We start from the raw sequence: 16,264 nt of genomic DNA, 5'->3' as shown, positions 1-16,264 counted from the left end.
TCAAAATCATCCAAAGTGGACCCACTCCACTCAGAATAAAAGCCAACATGATTACAAATGCTTTGAAAAGACCATGGTGATCTGCTCACCATCATCTCCCCCACCCCTACTTCTCTGACTTCCTTTCCCGCTTCCATTCACTCTGCTCTAACCATACTGGATTCCTTGTTGTACCTCACACTGAAACTCAACTTAGGGTCTTTGAATTACCTATTCCCTTTGTGTGGAAAGCATTTCTGCCTGATAGCCAGATGGCTAATGCCTTCACCTTCTTCTGACTCTGCTCCAAGCGGTTTACCTTGGTCAACCTATTTAGAATATGAACCTACCACTACCCTTTAACTTGTTCTGTTTTCTCACCAGAACTTTTCAATTTCTACATTTATAATTTTCTTGCATTTATTCAAAGTCTTGAGAAGGAATCTATTTACAGCTTGTATTCCTCCACTGGGATGTAATTCTTGAGATTATGGTTTTTGGCCTGTTTTTGTCTTGTTTTGTTTTGTTCAGTGAGCTATTTCAAGCATCTAGAGTAGTGCCTGTCACATAGTAGGTGCTCAGTGACTGTTTATGAAAAGAATGAATTAAATGTACAGAAAGAGATGGTATTTCTAATAGATGAGTCTCCTGAGAAATGAGATGTAAAGCAGATGGAGGAACTGGCCTCACAAAAAGAGTAAAGATGAAATGAGCAGAGATGTCAGGTGAGCAGAGATGTCAGAAGGTGAGTATAATGATTTGATAGTGGGAAATTGAATGAATACACATTTCAGAGGCTCATTTGTCTTTGTAACTTAAAAACTGAAATTGTCTGCTGGGATTTGGAGGAGGGAATAGGGGAGTGAATTGACTTAAAACAGTGAGGCTAGCCAGACATTATTTGTGCCCAGTTGACCATGAATTTATGCTGATATCTGTCTCTTTTGTTATTTTTCTCCAGCATAATCTGGGCTCAGCTCCCCAGGTACAGATAACAAAAAAGCCCCATTGCATTCTTTGAAAGCCACCTCTGAAGGCAGTGCTAGCACCTCATCCAATGTGCTATCTAGCATGTGTTTTTCTTATGGCTGTACCACATTGGACTGTAATGGCTTGTTTACTTGTTTTATTTTCTTCTCAGAACTCTAAATAGGGAAACCTGACTTTTTCATCTTGATATTTTCAGTATACAGGATGGGACCAAGCCCCCAATGAGTATTCATAGATCTTTATCTTAACAATGTTATAAATTGTATATATTCATGATTTGTTGGATTTTTTAATATTATAGCCTTCTTTTTCTTTTTACTTTTAAGGGAATTGATGTTTAGAAAAGTTGAGGTTTGCTTTAGATTTTGAAGTTGGTAAGAGGTAAATAAGACTAGAATTCAAGTCTTCCAATTATTCTGTAGTTTTTTTGTTTTGTTTTGTTGTTTTGTTTTATTTGGTTTATGCTTTAGGACACTCTGAACATTGGGGCTCCTTTTGTTCATGCTGAGTCTCTTATTATGCTGCTCTTTTGTTTTCTATGATTCCTAAAAAATCAGACATGAGGGATTATACATTCGCATGTGAAAATTCCTTCACAAATTTGTTCTGTAATTGTTCATATTTAGTCTATGTGCTTCCATACTGCCTCACACCTCTTGGGCAAAAGGACCTGCCTGAGAGCATAGTTAAAATTAATTAAAGGATCCTTCTATTTAGTGGAGAAAGAAGTCAAATTGGAGTTCTGTTTCACTGTGTCCATTTTTCCAACACATAAAAAATTACTTTACTATAGTGTCTTTTATTTTCAGGGAGTTTTAGGCCATAAAGTACATATAAATCCGAAATAATACTGAAATTGAGGAAATTCCATACCTTATTCTTCTTTTCAGTTTCCTAATTTTGTATTTCCCTTTCCAGGGCATCTCTATTGGCCTTGAATAGTATATTTCTTAGATTAATTTTATTTATAATCTTAAGCCAACTTTTATCTCTACTTCTCTCGTTCTTCTCTACCCACTTGTTAAGAAGGTGTTTTTTAATCAGTTCTCTCCTTAGACTATACTGTGCCCTGGAAGCCCAGGACCCTTCTGAGTTGTCAAATCTTCCCACTCTCCACTCCCAAGGCAGCTCCTCAAATGCAACTTGTCTTCACTGTCCATAATAAAGAGAAGTTCCAGAGTCAAGGAGCAGAGTGAATAATAGAGTTACTTCTTCCTGCAATATAAAAATTTTGAGCCAGTCTTTGAAGTAGATATAGATGAATGCACAAATTAATTGGAGATCAAATGTGAACTTTTATATCATATACAATACATAAATGTAAGCGTATTTTATATACATATAACTTATGTATATGTATATATAACTATTATATATGTATATATAAAAACTATTGTATATGTGTATGTATGTATCTATAATTATTATATATAGTAACACATGTTATATATTAATGTTATGTTATATAATAGTTATATATAATATATATAAAATAGTTATAGATAAATATGTAACTATTATTATTAGTGTTCTTTGGAGCCATCTAAATACTGAAAATGTATTTAATTATTCTAAGAGGGTAGATATTCTTTCACTCAATTTTTTAAGCAATGATCCACAAATAGGCAGAAAATTGTTAGCCACCTTTATCATAGTCTTCAAAAGACTTACAACATAGCTGAGGAGTAGCCAGTGTCAGCAATTCTCCTAGCCAGGAAGGTCTTTTCCAGTTAATATTTTGCTTTCATTTTCTCCAGATTTTGAACTTCCCTGTTACCCTGCTCTGCTTCCTGGACCATTCTTGGAACTTATTCCAGTCACCATGGTCTCCTTCCATACAGCTGCCCCTGAAATCTGGGAATATGCCAATAAGGAAAGTATTTACTCCTAGTACTATCTGGAGATCTTTCTGACCCAGATCCAAAGGTCTGAACCCTGACTATGACCTCGAGATTCTGTTTTGAGATTCCTAGCTTTGTATGTATGTGGTGGATTTGTTTTTGGTTCTTGCTCTGACACCTGATTTTCTGGAGAGGATTTTGTGACCTCTTATAATTCCCAAACAATACCCTAGGTCCAGATAATGGTTCTAGGGTTAAGTTTAATGATAAATACCTGTAGCCTAAGGGCCCCTTGCTGCTAATGTTGATCTCAGTCTTCAGTTTGGTGCTACTCTCATTAAATCCTTTGTCTTTCAGCATCTTAACTATGTGGAAGGAAAACATCACCCATATTCCTGAGTTCATCCTGGTGGGTTTCCCTACCTCCCATTCGCTACAGGTTCTACTCTTTCTCCTCTTCCTCATCACCTACTTGTTTGTGCTGCTGGAGAATTTGGTCATCATCTTCACTGTATGGGTCACTGGGTCCTTGCACAAGCCCATGTACTATTTTCTGGGCACCCTGTCTTTTCTGGAGACCTGCTATATATCTGTCACAGTCCCCAAGATGCTGGCTGGATTCCTACTTTGCCCCAATACCATCTCCTTCCTGGGATGCATGACCCAGCTCTATTTCTTTATGGCACTTGCCTGTACTGAATGTGTGCTCTTGGCTGCCATGGCCTATGACCGTTACGTGGCCATATGTTGGCCGCTCCGCTATCCCCTCATGATGACCACAGAATTTTGTGTTCAGCTGACCTTCAGTTCCTGGGTGAGTGGCTTCACCGTCTCCATGGTAAAGGCTTACTTCATCTCCCAAGTTTCCTTCTGTGGCAATAATATCATAAACCATTTTTTCTGCGATGTGTCCCCCATCCTCAAACTGGCCTGCATGGACTTTTCCATCGCTGAGATGGTAGACTTTGTGCTTGCCATCATCATCCTTGTGTTTCCTCTCTCAGCCACTGTTATTTCTTATGCCTTCATTGTCTCTACCATCCTGCTCATTCCCTCTGCCACTGGACGGCGGAAGGCCTTCTCCACCTGCGGCTCTCACCTTACAGTGGTAGTCGTCTTCTACACAGCTATGATCTTCATGTATGTTCGACCTCGGGCCATTGCTTCTTTCAATTATAACAAATTGGTCTCAGCCATATACGCAGTCTTCACGCCCATGCTCAACCCTATTATCTACTGTCTGAGGAACAAGGAAGTCAAAGATGCCATCAGAAAAACCATGGCAAGTGGTAGAGACCTTTTCTTGAGAGATTCTCTTTGCTGAAGAGATCCACACATTTTTTTCATCCTTACTTAACCTCAAACACCTTCATCTGGTGAAAGTCTACAATTATAAACATACTAACATAGTATAATGATTTAGGGATAAGGAGCCAGATATCAAAGAAAATCCTCTTTTCTGCTAGGCCTTCATTAGTGTTTCCTTTTATAAAGCACTGAGTGAAATAATCAGAACTCTAAGAGACATATTAGTAAAAGAGATATAAAATAATTTTATATTTTGTGAAGATATTAAGAAATAACCAATTATTATCCAACTAGTTTTTAGAATTCTGTTGGTGATATTTTTCCATTTTGATTTTTGTTTTGTTTTGTTTTAAAAATCCTCTCCATCTTAGGAGAAGTATACTAATACAGGTTCTACCATAGTCAATTTCATGGCAATGGCCTATTTATTGCTTCCAAGGGGGTTAGGAGATTGGTTCCTTTTATAATCATTTGACCTTGATAATACCTCATTTTAATTACTTGTTTAAAATTTAGGAAAATATGAAACTTCTTCGCAGTCATTTTTCTGCAAAACTTTGTCGTGGCAGGGAGACAACCAAAAAATAAACAAACAAAATAACATATACGTACTATTATATATAATATACACAAATGTAGACATTCCAACAAAGAAAGAGAATTAAGGCACGAAATTTTATATGTAATTATACTATATATGTGTATATACTTTTTCATACTTTAATCCTCTTTGTTGGAACTTCTGTACATATGTTTGTTTTGTTTTTGTTTTGTTTTTGATGTGATAGTTGGGGGCTAGTCCCTAATAAAAGACTAATGGTAACTCAATAAAGCCCGTGCCATTTGGGTAAAGGAAGCATTAGCATTGACAAGAGGCCACGTGCTTTGTTTAGATGGTACTTGGCCTGGATGTGCAGGATTTTCCCACGTCTCCCAGAACTTTTCGATTCTCTTTGGTTTTTATTTTATTTTGGAAAGGTGGATGCAATGCCCTAAGAAGTGGTGTATGCTTTTCTTTAGCCATTATAAAGCGATAGAAGAGAAATTGCTTCTGTCTGGCTCAGCAACAATATTGGATGAGTGAATTAACAGATATGGTCTGCCAAGAGTTTAAGGATGACATGCTATTTCACCCTAGCACTTTGGAAACCACATTTCATAAGTTTAGTTGGGTTACCGATGTATAAACCTTATGTGCTTTGACTTTATTTACCTTGTAACTACATGGTTTATCCATTTTGTGTTATGTTTTTATATAAGCCTGTGAAATAGTTTTAATTTAGTTTTGTATAGATTAAGATAATTTACAAACTGTCAGTTTCGAATTTATCTAAACCTATTATATTATCCTGGCCTTCATTACTTTTAGCTTAAACAATGTATGTTCCCAATTTTATGGATCATTTTCTTTCAGTCAAAAAAGTAATGTTTTGGGCCATCACCCTCACTTAGACAGTAAAAAATAATACACATGCTTTACCTTGAATCATGTAAGTTCTTATCCGAATGCTAGAATATTCTAGTCCTTTGGTAGAATAGTAGTGTTATACTGTATATATGTATGCTTTAAAATATTTATTAAATGCTCTCTAAAACCAAGATCCATGCGTTTAGTACCTTTGTTTTCTTCTATGCAATTTATTTTTTCAGGTCTTACATTCAGGCCTTTGATCCATTTTGAGTTAATTTTGGTGTATGGTAACAGATATCAGTCTAGTTTCATTCTTTTGCATGTGGCTTTCCAATTTCCCAGCACCATTTATTGAAGAAGGTTTCTTTTCTCTAGGTTTATTTCTGGACTCTCAATTCTGTTTCATTCGTCTGTGTGTCAGTTTTTCTGCCCAACCATGTTGTTTTGATAATTGTTGCTTTGTAGTATAATTTGAAGTCAGGCATTGTGATACTGGTGACCTTGTTCTTGTTCCTCAGGATTGCTTTGGCTATTTGAGATCTTTTGTGATTTCCCCTAAATCTGATGACTTTTTCTTCTATTTCTTTAAATAATGCTATTGGAATTTTAATGGGTATTGCATTAAATCTGTATTTTCCTATGGGTAATTGGCCATTTTAACTATGTTGATTCTTCCAATCCATGACATGAAATATTTTTCCATTTCTTTATGTCTTTTTCAATTTCTTTTAATAATGTTTTGTAGTTTTCAGCATATAGGCCCTTCACATGCTTTGTTAAATTTATTCCTAGGTATTCTTTCTTTTTGGTAGGATTTTATGAATTTGACCACAAAGTCAAGGGAAGTAAAAACAAAGATAAATGAATGGGACTATATCAAACAAAATAGCTTCTGTACAACAAAAGAAACCATCAACAAAACTAAGAGGCAACCAACTGAATGGAAGAAGATATTTGCAAATAACCCTTCCAATAAGCAGTTCATATCCAAAATATATAAAGAACTCACACAACTCAATAACAACAACAACAACAACAACAAACAAATAATCCAGTTAAAAAATGGGCAGAGGACCTGAACAGACACTTCTTCCAGGAAGACACATGAATGGCCAACAGATATATAAAAGATGCTCAACTTCATTATCTATTAGGGAAATGCAAATCAAAACTACAATGAGATACAACCTAATACCTGTTAGAATGGCTGTTATCAACAAGACAAGTAAAAGTGCAGAGGTTGTGGAGAAAAAGGAACCCTCATACACTGCTGGTGGGAATGTAAATTGGTACAGCCATGAAGGTAAACAGTATGGAGGCTCCTCCAAAACTTAAGAAAAGAATTACCAGTTGACCCAGAAATCCCTCTTCTGGATATCTACCCACAAAATTTGAAAACATTTATCCTTAAAGGGTATCTCTTAATATCGCCATGACTATGATTAAAGTTAATGGAAAGAAACAACAACCCAGTTCGAGCAAGACATATAATGGCCCAGACCCTTCAAAATGAAGGTTTGGGCCACCCTACAGGCAAAGGACCACAAATATACTCATCGAGACCACGCAACCAGTTACAGAAATATTTGTGTTAATTATTGGTATTTCTTTTGCTATGAATACATGAATATATACACATAAAAGTATATATACATGTGTATATATTTTTTGTTCTTCCTTTTATCCCTACATCATAGAACATATGATATGTTAATAAATTAAGTTTATTTTTATTTTTTAATTAATTAATTTTTTTATGGTGACATTGGTTAACAAAATTCAATAAGTTTCAGCTGTACACTTTAACAGTAAGGCATATATATGTTTAAACTGTGTGTTATCCCCCATAGTTAGATTTCTTTCTGTCACCACATATTTGACCCCCTATACCTCTTTTACCTTCTCCTCCCCCCTCCTCCTTACCCTCTGGTAACCACTAGTCTATTGTCCATGTCCATGAGTCTCTGTTTGTCCTGTTCATTTGTTGCTTTTAGGTTTATACCCCACATATAAGTGATATCATGTGATTTTCAACTTTTTCTGTCTGGCTTATTTCTCTTAGTATGATTATCTCAAGGTCCATCCATGTTGTAGCAAAAGGCAGTATTTCATCTCTTCTTATGGCTGAGTAATATTCCATTGTATATATGTACCACAGCTTCTTTAGACAATCATCTGTCATAGGACACTTCAGTTGCTTCCATGTCCTGACCACTGTGAATAATGCCGCTATGAACATTGGTGTGCAAATATCTTTTTGGATATGGGTTTTCAAGTCTTTGGGGTAAATACCCCGTAGAGGGATTGCTGGATCATATGGCAGATCAATTCTTAGTTTTTTGAGGAACCTCTATACTGTTTTCCATAGCGGCTACACCAGTTTGCAGTCCCACCTGCCCTGTATGAGGGTTCTTATTTCTCCGCGTTTTCTCCAACACTTGTTATTACTGGTGATGTTCATCATAGCTATGCTAACAGGGTGAGATGGCAACTCCTTGTGGTTTTGATTTGCATTTCCCTAATAGCTAGCGATGTTGAGCATATTTTCAAATATTTGTTGGCTATTTCTATGTCTTCTAGGGAGAAGTGTTTGTTCAGGTCCTCTGCCCATTTTTTAATTGGATCATGTGCTTTTTGTTGTTATTGAGTTGATGAGTTCTTTGTATATTTTGGATATTAGGCCCTTATCGAAAGTGTTGCTTGCAAATATATTTTCTCATTCAGATGACTGTCTCTTTACCTCGTTGATGATTTCTTTTGCTGAGCAGAAGCTTTTTAGTTTGATGTAGTCTCATTCATTTATTTTAGCTTTGACTTCCATCGCTTTTGAGGTCAAATTCATAAAATCCTCTTTAAGGTCAAGGTTTTTGAGTTTAGTTCCTATATTTTCTTCTATGCATTTTATTGGTTCAGGTCTTATATTCAGGTCCTTAATCCATTTCGAGTTAATTTTGGTGTGTGGTGATAAACACCAGTCTAGTTTCATTCTTTTGCAGATGGCCTTCCAATTTTCTCAGGACCATTTGTTTATGAGACTTTCCTTTCTCCACTGTATATTTTTGGCTTTTTGTAGAAAATTATTGGCCCGTATAAATATGGGTTTATTCATGGACTCTCAATTCTGCGCCACTGATCCATGTGTCTGTTTTGCTGCCAATACCATGCCATATTGATTACTGTCGCTCTGCAGTATAATTTGAAGTCAGGCAAAGTGATGCCTCCAGCCTCATTCTTTTTTCTCAGGATCGTTTTGGCAATTTGGTGTCTTTTGTGCTTCCATACAAATGTGATGGTATTTTATTCTATTTCTTTAAAAAATGCTGATGGGATTTTGATGGGGATTGCATTAAATCTGTATAATACTTTAGGTAATAAGGTCATTTTAACTATGTTGATTCTTCCAATTCAAGAACACGGAATATCTTTCCATTTCTTTGTATCTTCTTCGAATTCTATTCCTAGGTATTTTATTCTCTTTGTTGCAATGGCGAAAGGAATTATATTTCCCACTTCTTTTTACAATTAATTTTTTAATTAAATTTTATTGGGGTAACATTAATATCATTATATAATTTTCAGGTGTACATTATAATTTGACATCTATACATTCCATTGTGGTTTACCACCCAAAGTCCAGTTTCCTTCAGCTACCATATATTTGATCCCCTTTACCCACTTCACCCTCTCACTACCCCTCTATATTTGACCACTTTTACCCCATCTACTTCTCCCCTCCTCCACCACCCCTACCACTAGTCCATTGTCCATGTCCCTGAGTCTCTGTTTGTTTGTCCTGTTCATTTGTTGCTTTTAGGTTTATATCTCGCATATAAGTGATATCATGTGATTTTCTACTTTTTCAGTCTGGCTTATTTCGCTTAGCATGATTATCTCAAGATCCATCCATGTTGTCGCAAATGGCAGTATTTCATCTCTTCTTATGGCTGAGTCATATTCCGTTGCATATATGTGCCACAGCTTCTTTAGCCAATCATCTATCATAGGACACTTCAGTTGCTTCCATGTCCTAGCCACTGTGAATAAATACTGCTATGAACATCGGTGTGCAAATATCTTTTCGAATATGGATTCTCAAGTCTTTGGGGTAAACACCTAGTAGAGGGATTGCTGGATCATATGGTAGATCAATTCTTAGTTTTTTTGGGAACCTCCATACTGTTTTCCATAGTGGCTGTACCAATTTGGAGACCCAGCAGCAGTGTACGAGGGTTCCTTTTTCTCTGCATCCTCTCCAACATCTGTTATCACTTGTCCTGTTGATTATAGCTATTCTAACAGGTGTGAGATGGTATCTCATTGTGGTTTTGATTTCCATTTCCCTACTACCGAGTGACGTTGAGCATCTTTTCATATGTTTCTAGGCCATTTGTATGTCCTCTAGGGAGAAGTGTCTGTTCAGGTCCTCTGCCCATTTTTTTTTATTGGATCATTTGTTTTTTTGTTGCTATTGAGTCTATGAGTTCTTTGTATATTTTGGATATTAGACCCTTATCGAAGGTGTTGCTAGCAAATATACTTTACCATTCGGATGGTTCCCTCTTTACTTTGTTGATGATTTCTTTAGCTGAGCAGAAGCTTTTTAGTTTGATGTAGTCCCATTCATTTATTTTTGCTTTTACTTCCCTTGCCTTTGAGGTCAAATTCATAAAATCCTCTTTAAGTCCAAGGTCCTTGAGTTTCGTTCCTATATTTTCTTCTATACACTTTATTGTTTGAGGTCTTATATTCAAGCCCTTAATCCATTGTGAGTTAATTTTGGTGTTTGGTGATAGACACCAATCTAGTTTCATTCTTTTGCAGGTGGCCGTCCAATATCTCAGCACCATTTATTGAAGAGGCTTTCCTTTATCCACTGTATGTTTTTGGCTTTTTAGTCGAAAATTATTTGCCTGTATAAATATGAGTTTACTTCTGGACTCTTGATTCCGTTCCACTGGTCCACGTGTCTGTTTTGCTGCCAATACCATTGTGTTTTGATTACTGTGTCTTTGCACTATAATTTGAAGTTGGGCAGAGTGATGTCTCCAGCCTCGTTCTTTTTTCTCAGGATAGCTTTGGCAATTCATGGTCTTCTGTGTTTCCATACAAATCTGATGATTATTTGTTCTATTTCTTTAAAATATGCTGATGAGATTTTGATGGAGATTGCATTGAATCTATATAATGCTTTAGGTAATATGGTCATTTTAACTACATTGATCTTTCCCATCTAAGAATACAGAATATCTTCCCATTTCTTTGTATCTTCTTCGATTTCTTTTAATAGGGTCTTGTAGGTTTCATTATATAGGTCCTTTACATTTCATTAAATTTATTCCTAGGTATTTTATTCTTTTGGTTGCAATTGCAAAAGGAATTATTTTTTCCACTTCTTTTTCTGACACGTCATTAGAGTACAGGAATGCTATGGATTTTTGAATGTTGATTTTGTATCCAGAGACTTTACTGTATTTGCTTCTTGTTTCTAGTAGTGTTCTTGTGGAGTCTTTAGGATTTTCTATATAGAGAATCATGTCATCCACAAATAGTGACAGTTTATGACTTCGTTTCCTATTTGGATGTCTTTTATATCTTCCCCTTGCCTGATTATACTCACTAGGACATCCAATGTTATACTGAATAGCAGTGGTGATAGTGGACAGCCTTGCCTCGTTCCTGATCTTGGAGGGAAGTTTTTAGTTTTTCACCATTAAACATGTTGGCTGAGGGTTTGTCATAGACAGCCTTTATTATGTTAAGGTACTTTCCTTCAATACCGATTTTGTTCAGTGTTTTGATCATAAATGGATGCTGTATCTCGTCGAAGGCTTTTTCTGTAGCTATTGATATGATCATAAGATTCTTGTTTTTTAATTTGTTTATATGGTGTACCACATTAATCAATTTGCATGTGTTGAACCATCCCTGTGCCTCTGGGATGCAGCCCACTTGATCGTGGTGTATAATCTTTTTAATACGTTGCTGTATTCGGTTTGCTAGTATCTTATTTAGGATTTCTGCATCTGTGTTCATGAGAGATATTGGTTTGTAATTTTCTTTTTTTGTTTTTTCCTTACTAGGTTTTGGTATCAGAGTAATATTGGCCTCATAAAATGAGTTGGGAAGTATGGCCTCCTCTTCTATTTTTTGGAAGAGTTTGAGGAGAATAGGTATTAAATCTTCTTTGAATGTTTGGTAGAATTTACTGGTGAAGCCATCTGGTCCTGGACTTTTACTTTTTGGTAGGTTTTTGATGATTGTTTCAATTTCCACACTGCTGATCGGTCTATTTAGATTTTCCAGTTCTTCTTGATTCAGTCTAAGAAGATTGTATTTTTCTAAGTACTGGTCCATTTCTTCTAGGTTAGTAAATTTGGTGTTATAGACTTTTTCATAGTATTCTTGCATGATCTTTTATATTTCTGTGATGTCAGTCATAATTTCCCCTCTTTCATCCCTGATTTTGTTTGTGTCCTTTCTCTTTTTTCTTTAATGAGTCTAGCCAGGGGTTTGTCAATTTTATTCACCTTCTCAAAAAAAACCAGCTCTTTGTTGCATTTATTTTTTCTATTGTTTGTTTTCAATTTCATTTATTTCTGCTCTAATTTTGATGACTTCTTTTCTTCTGCTGACTTTAGACCTCATTGTTCTTCCTTTCCTACTTTTTAAGATAAAGTGTTAGGTTATTTAGGTTCATTCTTGTTTTTGGAGATTGGCCTGTAATGATATGAACTTTCCTCTCATGACCACTTTTGCCGTGTCTCAAAAGTTTTGATATGTTGTACTATCATTATCATTCGTCTCTATGTATCTCTTGATCTCTCTTTTTATTTCTCTGGTCCAGTTATTCTTTAGTAGCATGTTGTTTAATCTCTATGTATTTCTGGTTCTTCCTGATTTCTTTTTGCAGTTGATTTCTAGTTTCAAAACATTATGATCAGAGAATATGGTTGGTATGATTTGAACCCTCTTAAATTTGTTGAGGCTATTTCTGTGTCCTAGTATGTGGTTGATTCTTGAGAATGTTCCATGTGCACTAGAGAAAAATGTATAAGCAGCTGTTTTGGGATGGAAGGCTCTGTAAATGTCAACTATGTCCAGTTGGTCTAATGTGTCGTTTAAAAACATTATTTATTTTCTATTTAGATGATCTGTCCATATGACAGTATGGTATTTAGGTCTCCTACTATAATAGTGTTTTGGTCTGTTTCTCCCTTTAGTTCTCTTCATAATTGCTTTACATATTTCGGGGCTTCCTGATTGGTAGCATAGATATTAAGAAGTGTTATGTCTTCTTGGTGCATGCTTCCCTTTATCATTATGAAGTGTCTCTCAGTATCTTTCTTTACCTTTTTTATTTTGAAGTCTATTTCATCCAATATTAGTATCGCTATTCCCACTTTTCTCTGAATGCCATTTGCTTGAACTGTCATTTTCCACCCTTTCACTTTGAGTCTATATTTGTCTTTGGAGCTGAGATGTGGCACCCAGAGGCAGCGTATGGTTGGGTTTTGTTTTTTGATCCAGTCTGCAACTCTGTGCCTTTTTATTGGTGAGTTCAGTACATTTAAATTGAAATATGAGGTCCTCCTATAACCATTTTATGTTTTGCTTTCTGGTAGCTTGGCGTTTCCATTGCTTCCTTGTCATTGTGTGTCTGTTTTCTTTATTTCGGTTGGTTTTTGTGGGTTTTGGCTCTGATTCTTCTTGTTATGTTATATACTTCAGTTCTGACTCTGTGGTGTGTGGTTACCATTAGAAATATTGAAAAGATAGTTATATATATACAGTCGTCCATTTTCTTCTGTGTGTGTCTTATCTCCTTTCTCCTTTGCAAATTTGGATCTTTGAATCCTCCCCTTTTTAGTCATTGTTGTCTAAATTTGTTTTTATATATGCTGAACGTTCATTACTATCTTGCTATAGCAATTCTCTTATTATTTAAGCTTATAATGACCTGTTCTTAGTAAGGGTTGCACTCCTCTGCTTCTATATGTTGTTGTTGTTGTTGTTGTTGTTTCTGCTGTTATTTTGTTTTAGGTGAACTGACCCCTTTCAGAATTTGCTGTAGTGCAAGCCTCGTAGTGAAGAATTCCTTCAATTTTTGTATGTCTGCAAAGGTCTTAATTTCTTCTTCATATCTAAAGGAGAGCATAGCTGGATACATTATTCTAGGCTGATAGTTCCTTTCACTTAATAGTTTAAATATTTGATTCCAATCTTTCCTGGTTTGTAAAGTCTACGCTGAGAAATCTGATGATAATCTAATGGGTTTTCCTTTATACGTTACCGTTATCTTCTCCCTGGCTCCCTGAGAATTCTATCTTTGTCATTGATTTTTGATAACTTTAATACAATGTGTCTTGGTGAAGGCCTTTCTGGATTGAGATAATTGGGTGTTCTGTTGACTTCTTGAATTCCAAGCTCCAGCTCATTCCTTAGAATTGGGTAAGTATCGTCCACTATTTGTCTGAAAATGCTTTCTAGTCTCTGCTCCTTACCTCTCCTTCAGTAATGCCCATTATTCTTATGTTTCCTCTCCTGATGGTATCAGCTAGTTCTTGAATTTCTCTTTCATTATTTTCCATTCTTCAGTTTCTCTCGTTTTCCTTCTGATTTATTTCTAGATTTCTGTCTTCGATATCACTGATCCTTTCCTCCATTTGGTCAACTCTATCTCCCAAGTTGCTATTTCATTTTTCAACTCTTGCAGTGTGTTCTTCATCTCCAGAAGTTCTATTTGGTTCTTTTTGAGGGTTTCAGTCTCCTTGCTCTGCTCATCTAATTGTTTTTTCAGTTGCTGAAATTGTTGATTTGAGTTGTTTTGGATCTCATTTTTTTCAGAAGTACCATCCTGAATTCTCTGTCATTTAAGTCATGTATTCTGTGTCTGTAAGCTTATTTTCTGGAGATTTTTCTCTTTCTTTCTGAGATGCCTTGTCACCTTGGTTGTTCATTGTGTTTAATGGACTATTTTTCTGCCTGGGCATTAATGGGTATTCTGTTGTTTTTCCAGAAAAAAGATTTACTATAAAAGGACTCTCTTTAGCCTGCTGCAAAGAAGGCATTTTTCTTTTGGTTTCCAATAGGTGGCATCTAAACCTCTTAGATCCCCGCTTTATATAGAGCCTAACATCTTTTATTTTCTTGTAGATTTTAATCACACTCACTACTCTCAGTTTCAGTCCCTGTCAGTGTTAGCAACTGTTTTGGTAGCATTTGCTCAGATTCCCTTGGGGCTCTGCAGTGATCGGTCTCGGGGTGTATGGGGCAGTGTCTGGGTTGGGTGTTGGGGGCTGCAGCTCAGCCTTGGTTTTGCAATCGGGGCTGGTAAAAATCAACTGTTGTTTCTCTGCTGTCCAGTCCCACTTCTCTGCTTTCTGCCCTGATGACTAAGCCCTGCTGCTGGCTGCATAGAAAAGTCCCAGCACTTCCAGGCAGAGCTGATCAGGGAAGTCATCATACCTTCACCCCTCCCCCTCCTCCTGCAAGGAGCTCTGGCGGCTTCGAGAGGAAGCATCTTTATTTCCCTCGGTCCACCGCCCGACACCTGGGGTTCTGACCTGTGGTAGCTCTTATGTGCAGATCCCATGCTCAGATGTGCTGCTGTGCCGTTTAGGTGTTTTTTATTGAGTTTTAGATGTTCAGCTTATTGTTGTTTCAAGGGGAGAGATCTGAGGACATCTCTCACTCTGCCATGTTTTCCCAGAATCCCTTTCCCACTTATTTTTCTGACAATTCATTACTAGAGTATAGGAACGCTATGGATTTTTGAACATTGATTTTGTATCCAGAAACTTTACTGTATTTGCTTATTGTTTCTAGTAGTGTTCTTGTGAAGTTTTTAGGGTTTTCTATATAGAGAATCATGTTATCTGCAAATAGTGACAGTTTTTGACTTCTTCGTTTCCTATTTGGATGCCTTTTATATCTTTCTCTTGCCTGATTATACTTACTAGGACCTCCAATATTATATTGAATAGCAGTGGCAATAGTGGACAGCCTTGCCTTGTTCCTGATCTTAGAGGAAAGGTTTTTAGTTTTTCATCACTGAGTATAATGTTGGCTGAGGGTTTGTCATATATGGGCTTTATTATCCTAAAGTACTTTCCTTCTATACCAATTTTGTTAAGTGTTTTGATTGCAAAAGGATACTGTATTTTGTCAAAGGCTTGTTCTGCATCTATTGATAAGATCTTATGATTCTTATTTTTTAATTTATGTGGTGTATCACATTAATTGATTTGCATATGTTGAACCACTCCTGTGCCCCTGGGATGAAGCCCACTTGACTGTGGTGTATAATCTTTTTAATATGTTGCTGTATTCGGTTTGCTAGTATCTTATTTAGGATTTTTGCATCCGTGTTCATGAGATATCAGTCTGTAATTTTCTTTTTTTGTGTTATCTTTTCCAGGTTTTTGTATTAGGGTAACACTGGCTTCATAAAATGAGTTAGGAAGTATTGCTTCCTCTTCGATTTTTTGGAAGAGTTTGAGAAGAATAGGTATTAAATCTCTTTCAATGTTTAGTAGAAATCACTGGTGAAGCCATCTGGTTCTGGACTTTTACTTTTTGGTAGGTTTTTGATGATTGTTTCAATTTCCATACTGCTGATTGGTCTATTTAGATATTCTAGTACTTCTTGATTCAGTCTAGGAAGGCTGTTTCTAAGTACTGATTCATTTCTTCTAGATTAGTAAATTTGGTGTTATAGACTTTTTCATAGTATTCT

General features: G+C 36.1%; 1 protein-coding gene across 1 annotated transcript; it reads left to right on the top strand.

The window, feature by feature from the left end:
* Nucleotides 1-3,177: 3,177 nt before the first annotated feature.
* On the top strand, nucleotides 3,178-4,134 carry LOC120603129 (olfactory receptor 6-like). The gene has a single exon (XM_039863453.1). The coding sequence runs from the start codon at nucleotides 3,178-3,180 to the stop codon at nucleotides 4,132-4,134; it is 957 nt and encodes a 318-aa protein (XP_039719387.1).
* The last annotated feature ends 12,130 nt before the right edge of the window (nucleotides 4,135-16,264 follow it).

The sequence above is a fragment of the Pteropus medius genome, unplaced genomic scaffold (assembly GCF_902729225.1).
Source record: "Pteropus medius unplaced genomic scaffold, Ma_sr-lr_union100, whole genome shotgun sequence".
NCBI lineage: Eukaryota > Metazoa > Chordata > Mammalia > Chiroptera > Pteropodidae > Pteropus > Pteropus medius.
The sequence above is the reverse complement of the archived record's forward strand: the minus strand, read 5'-3'. Positions and strand labels throughout refer to the sequence as shown.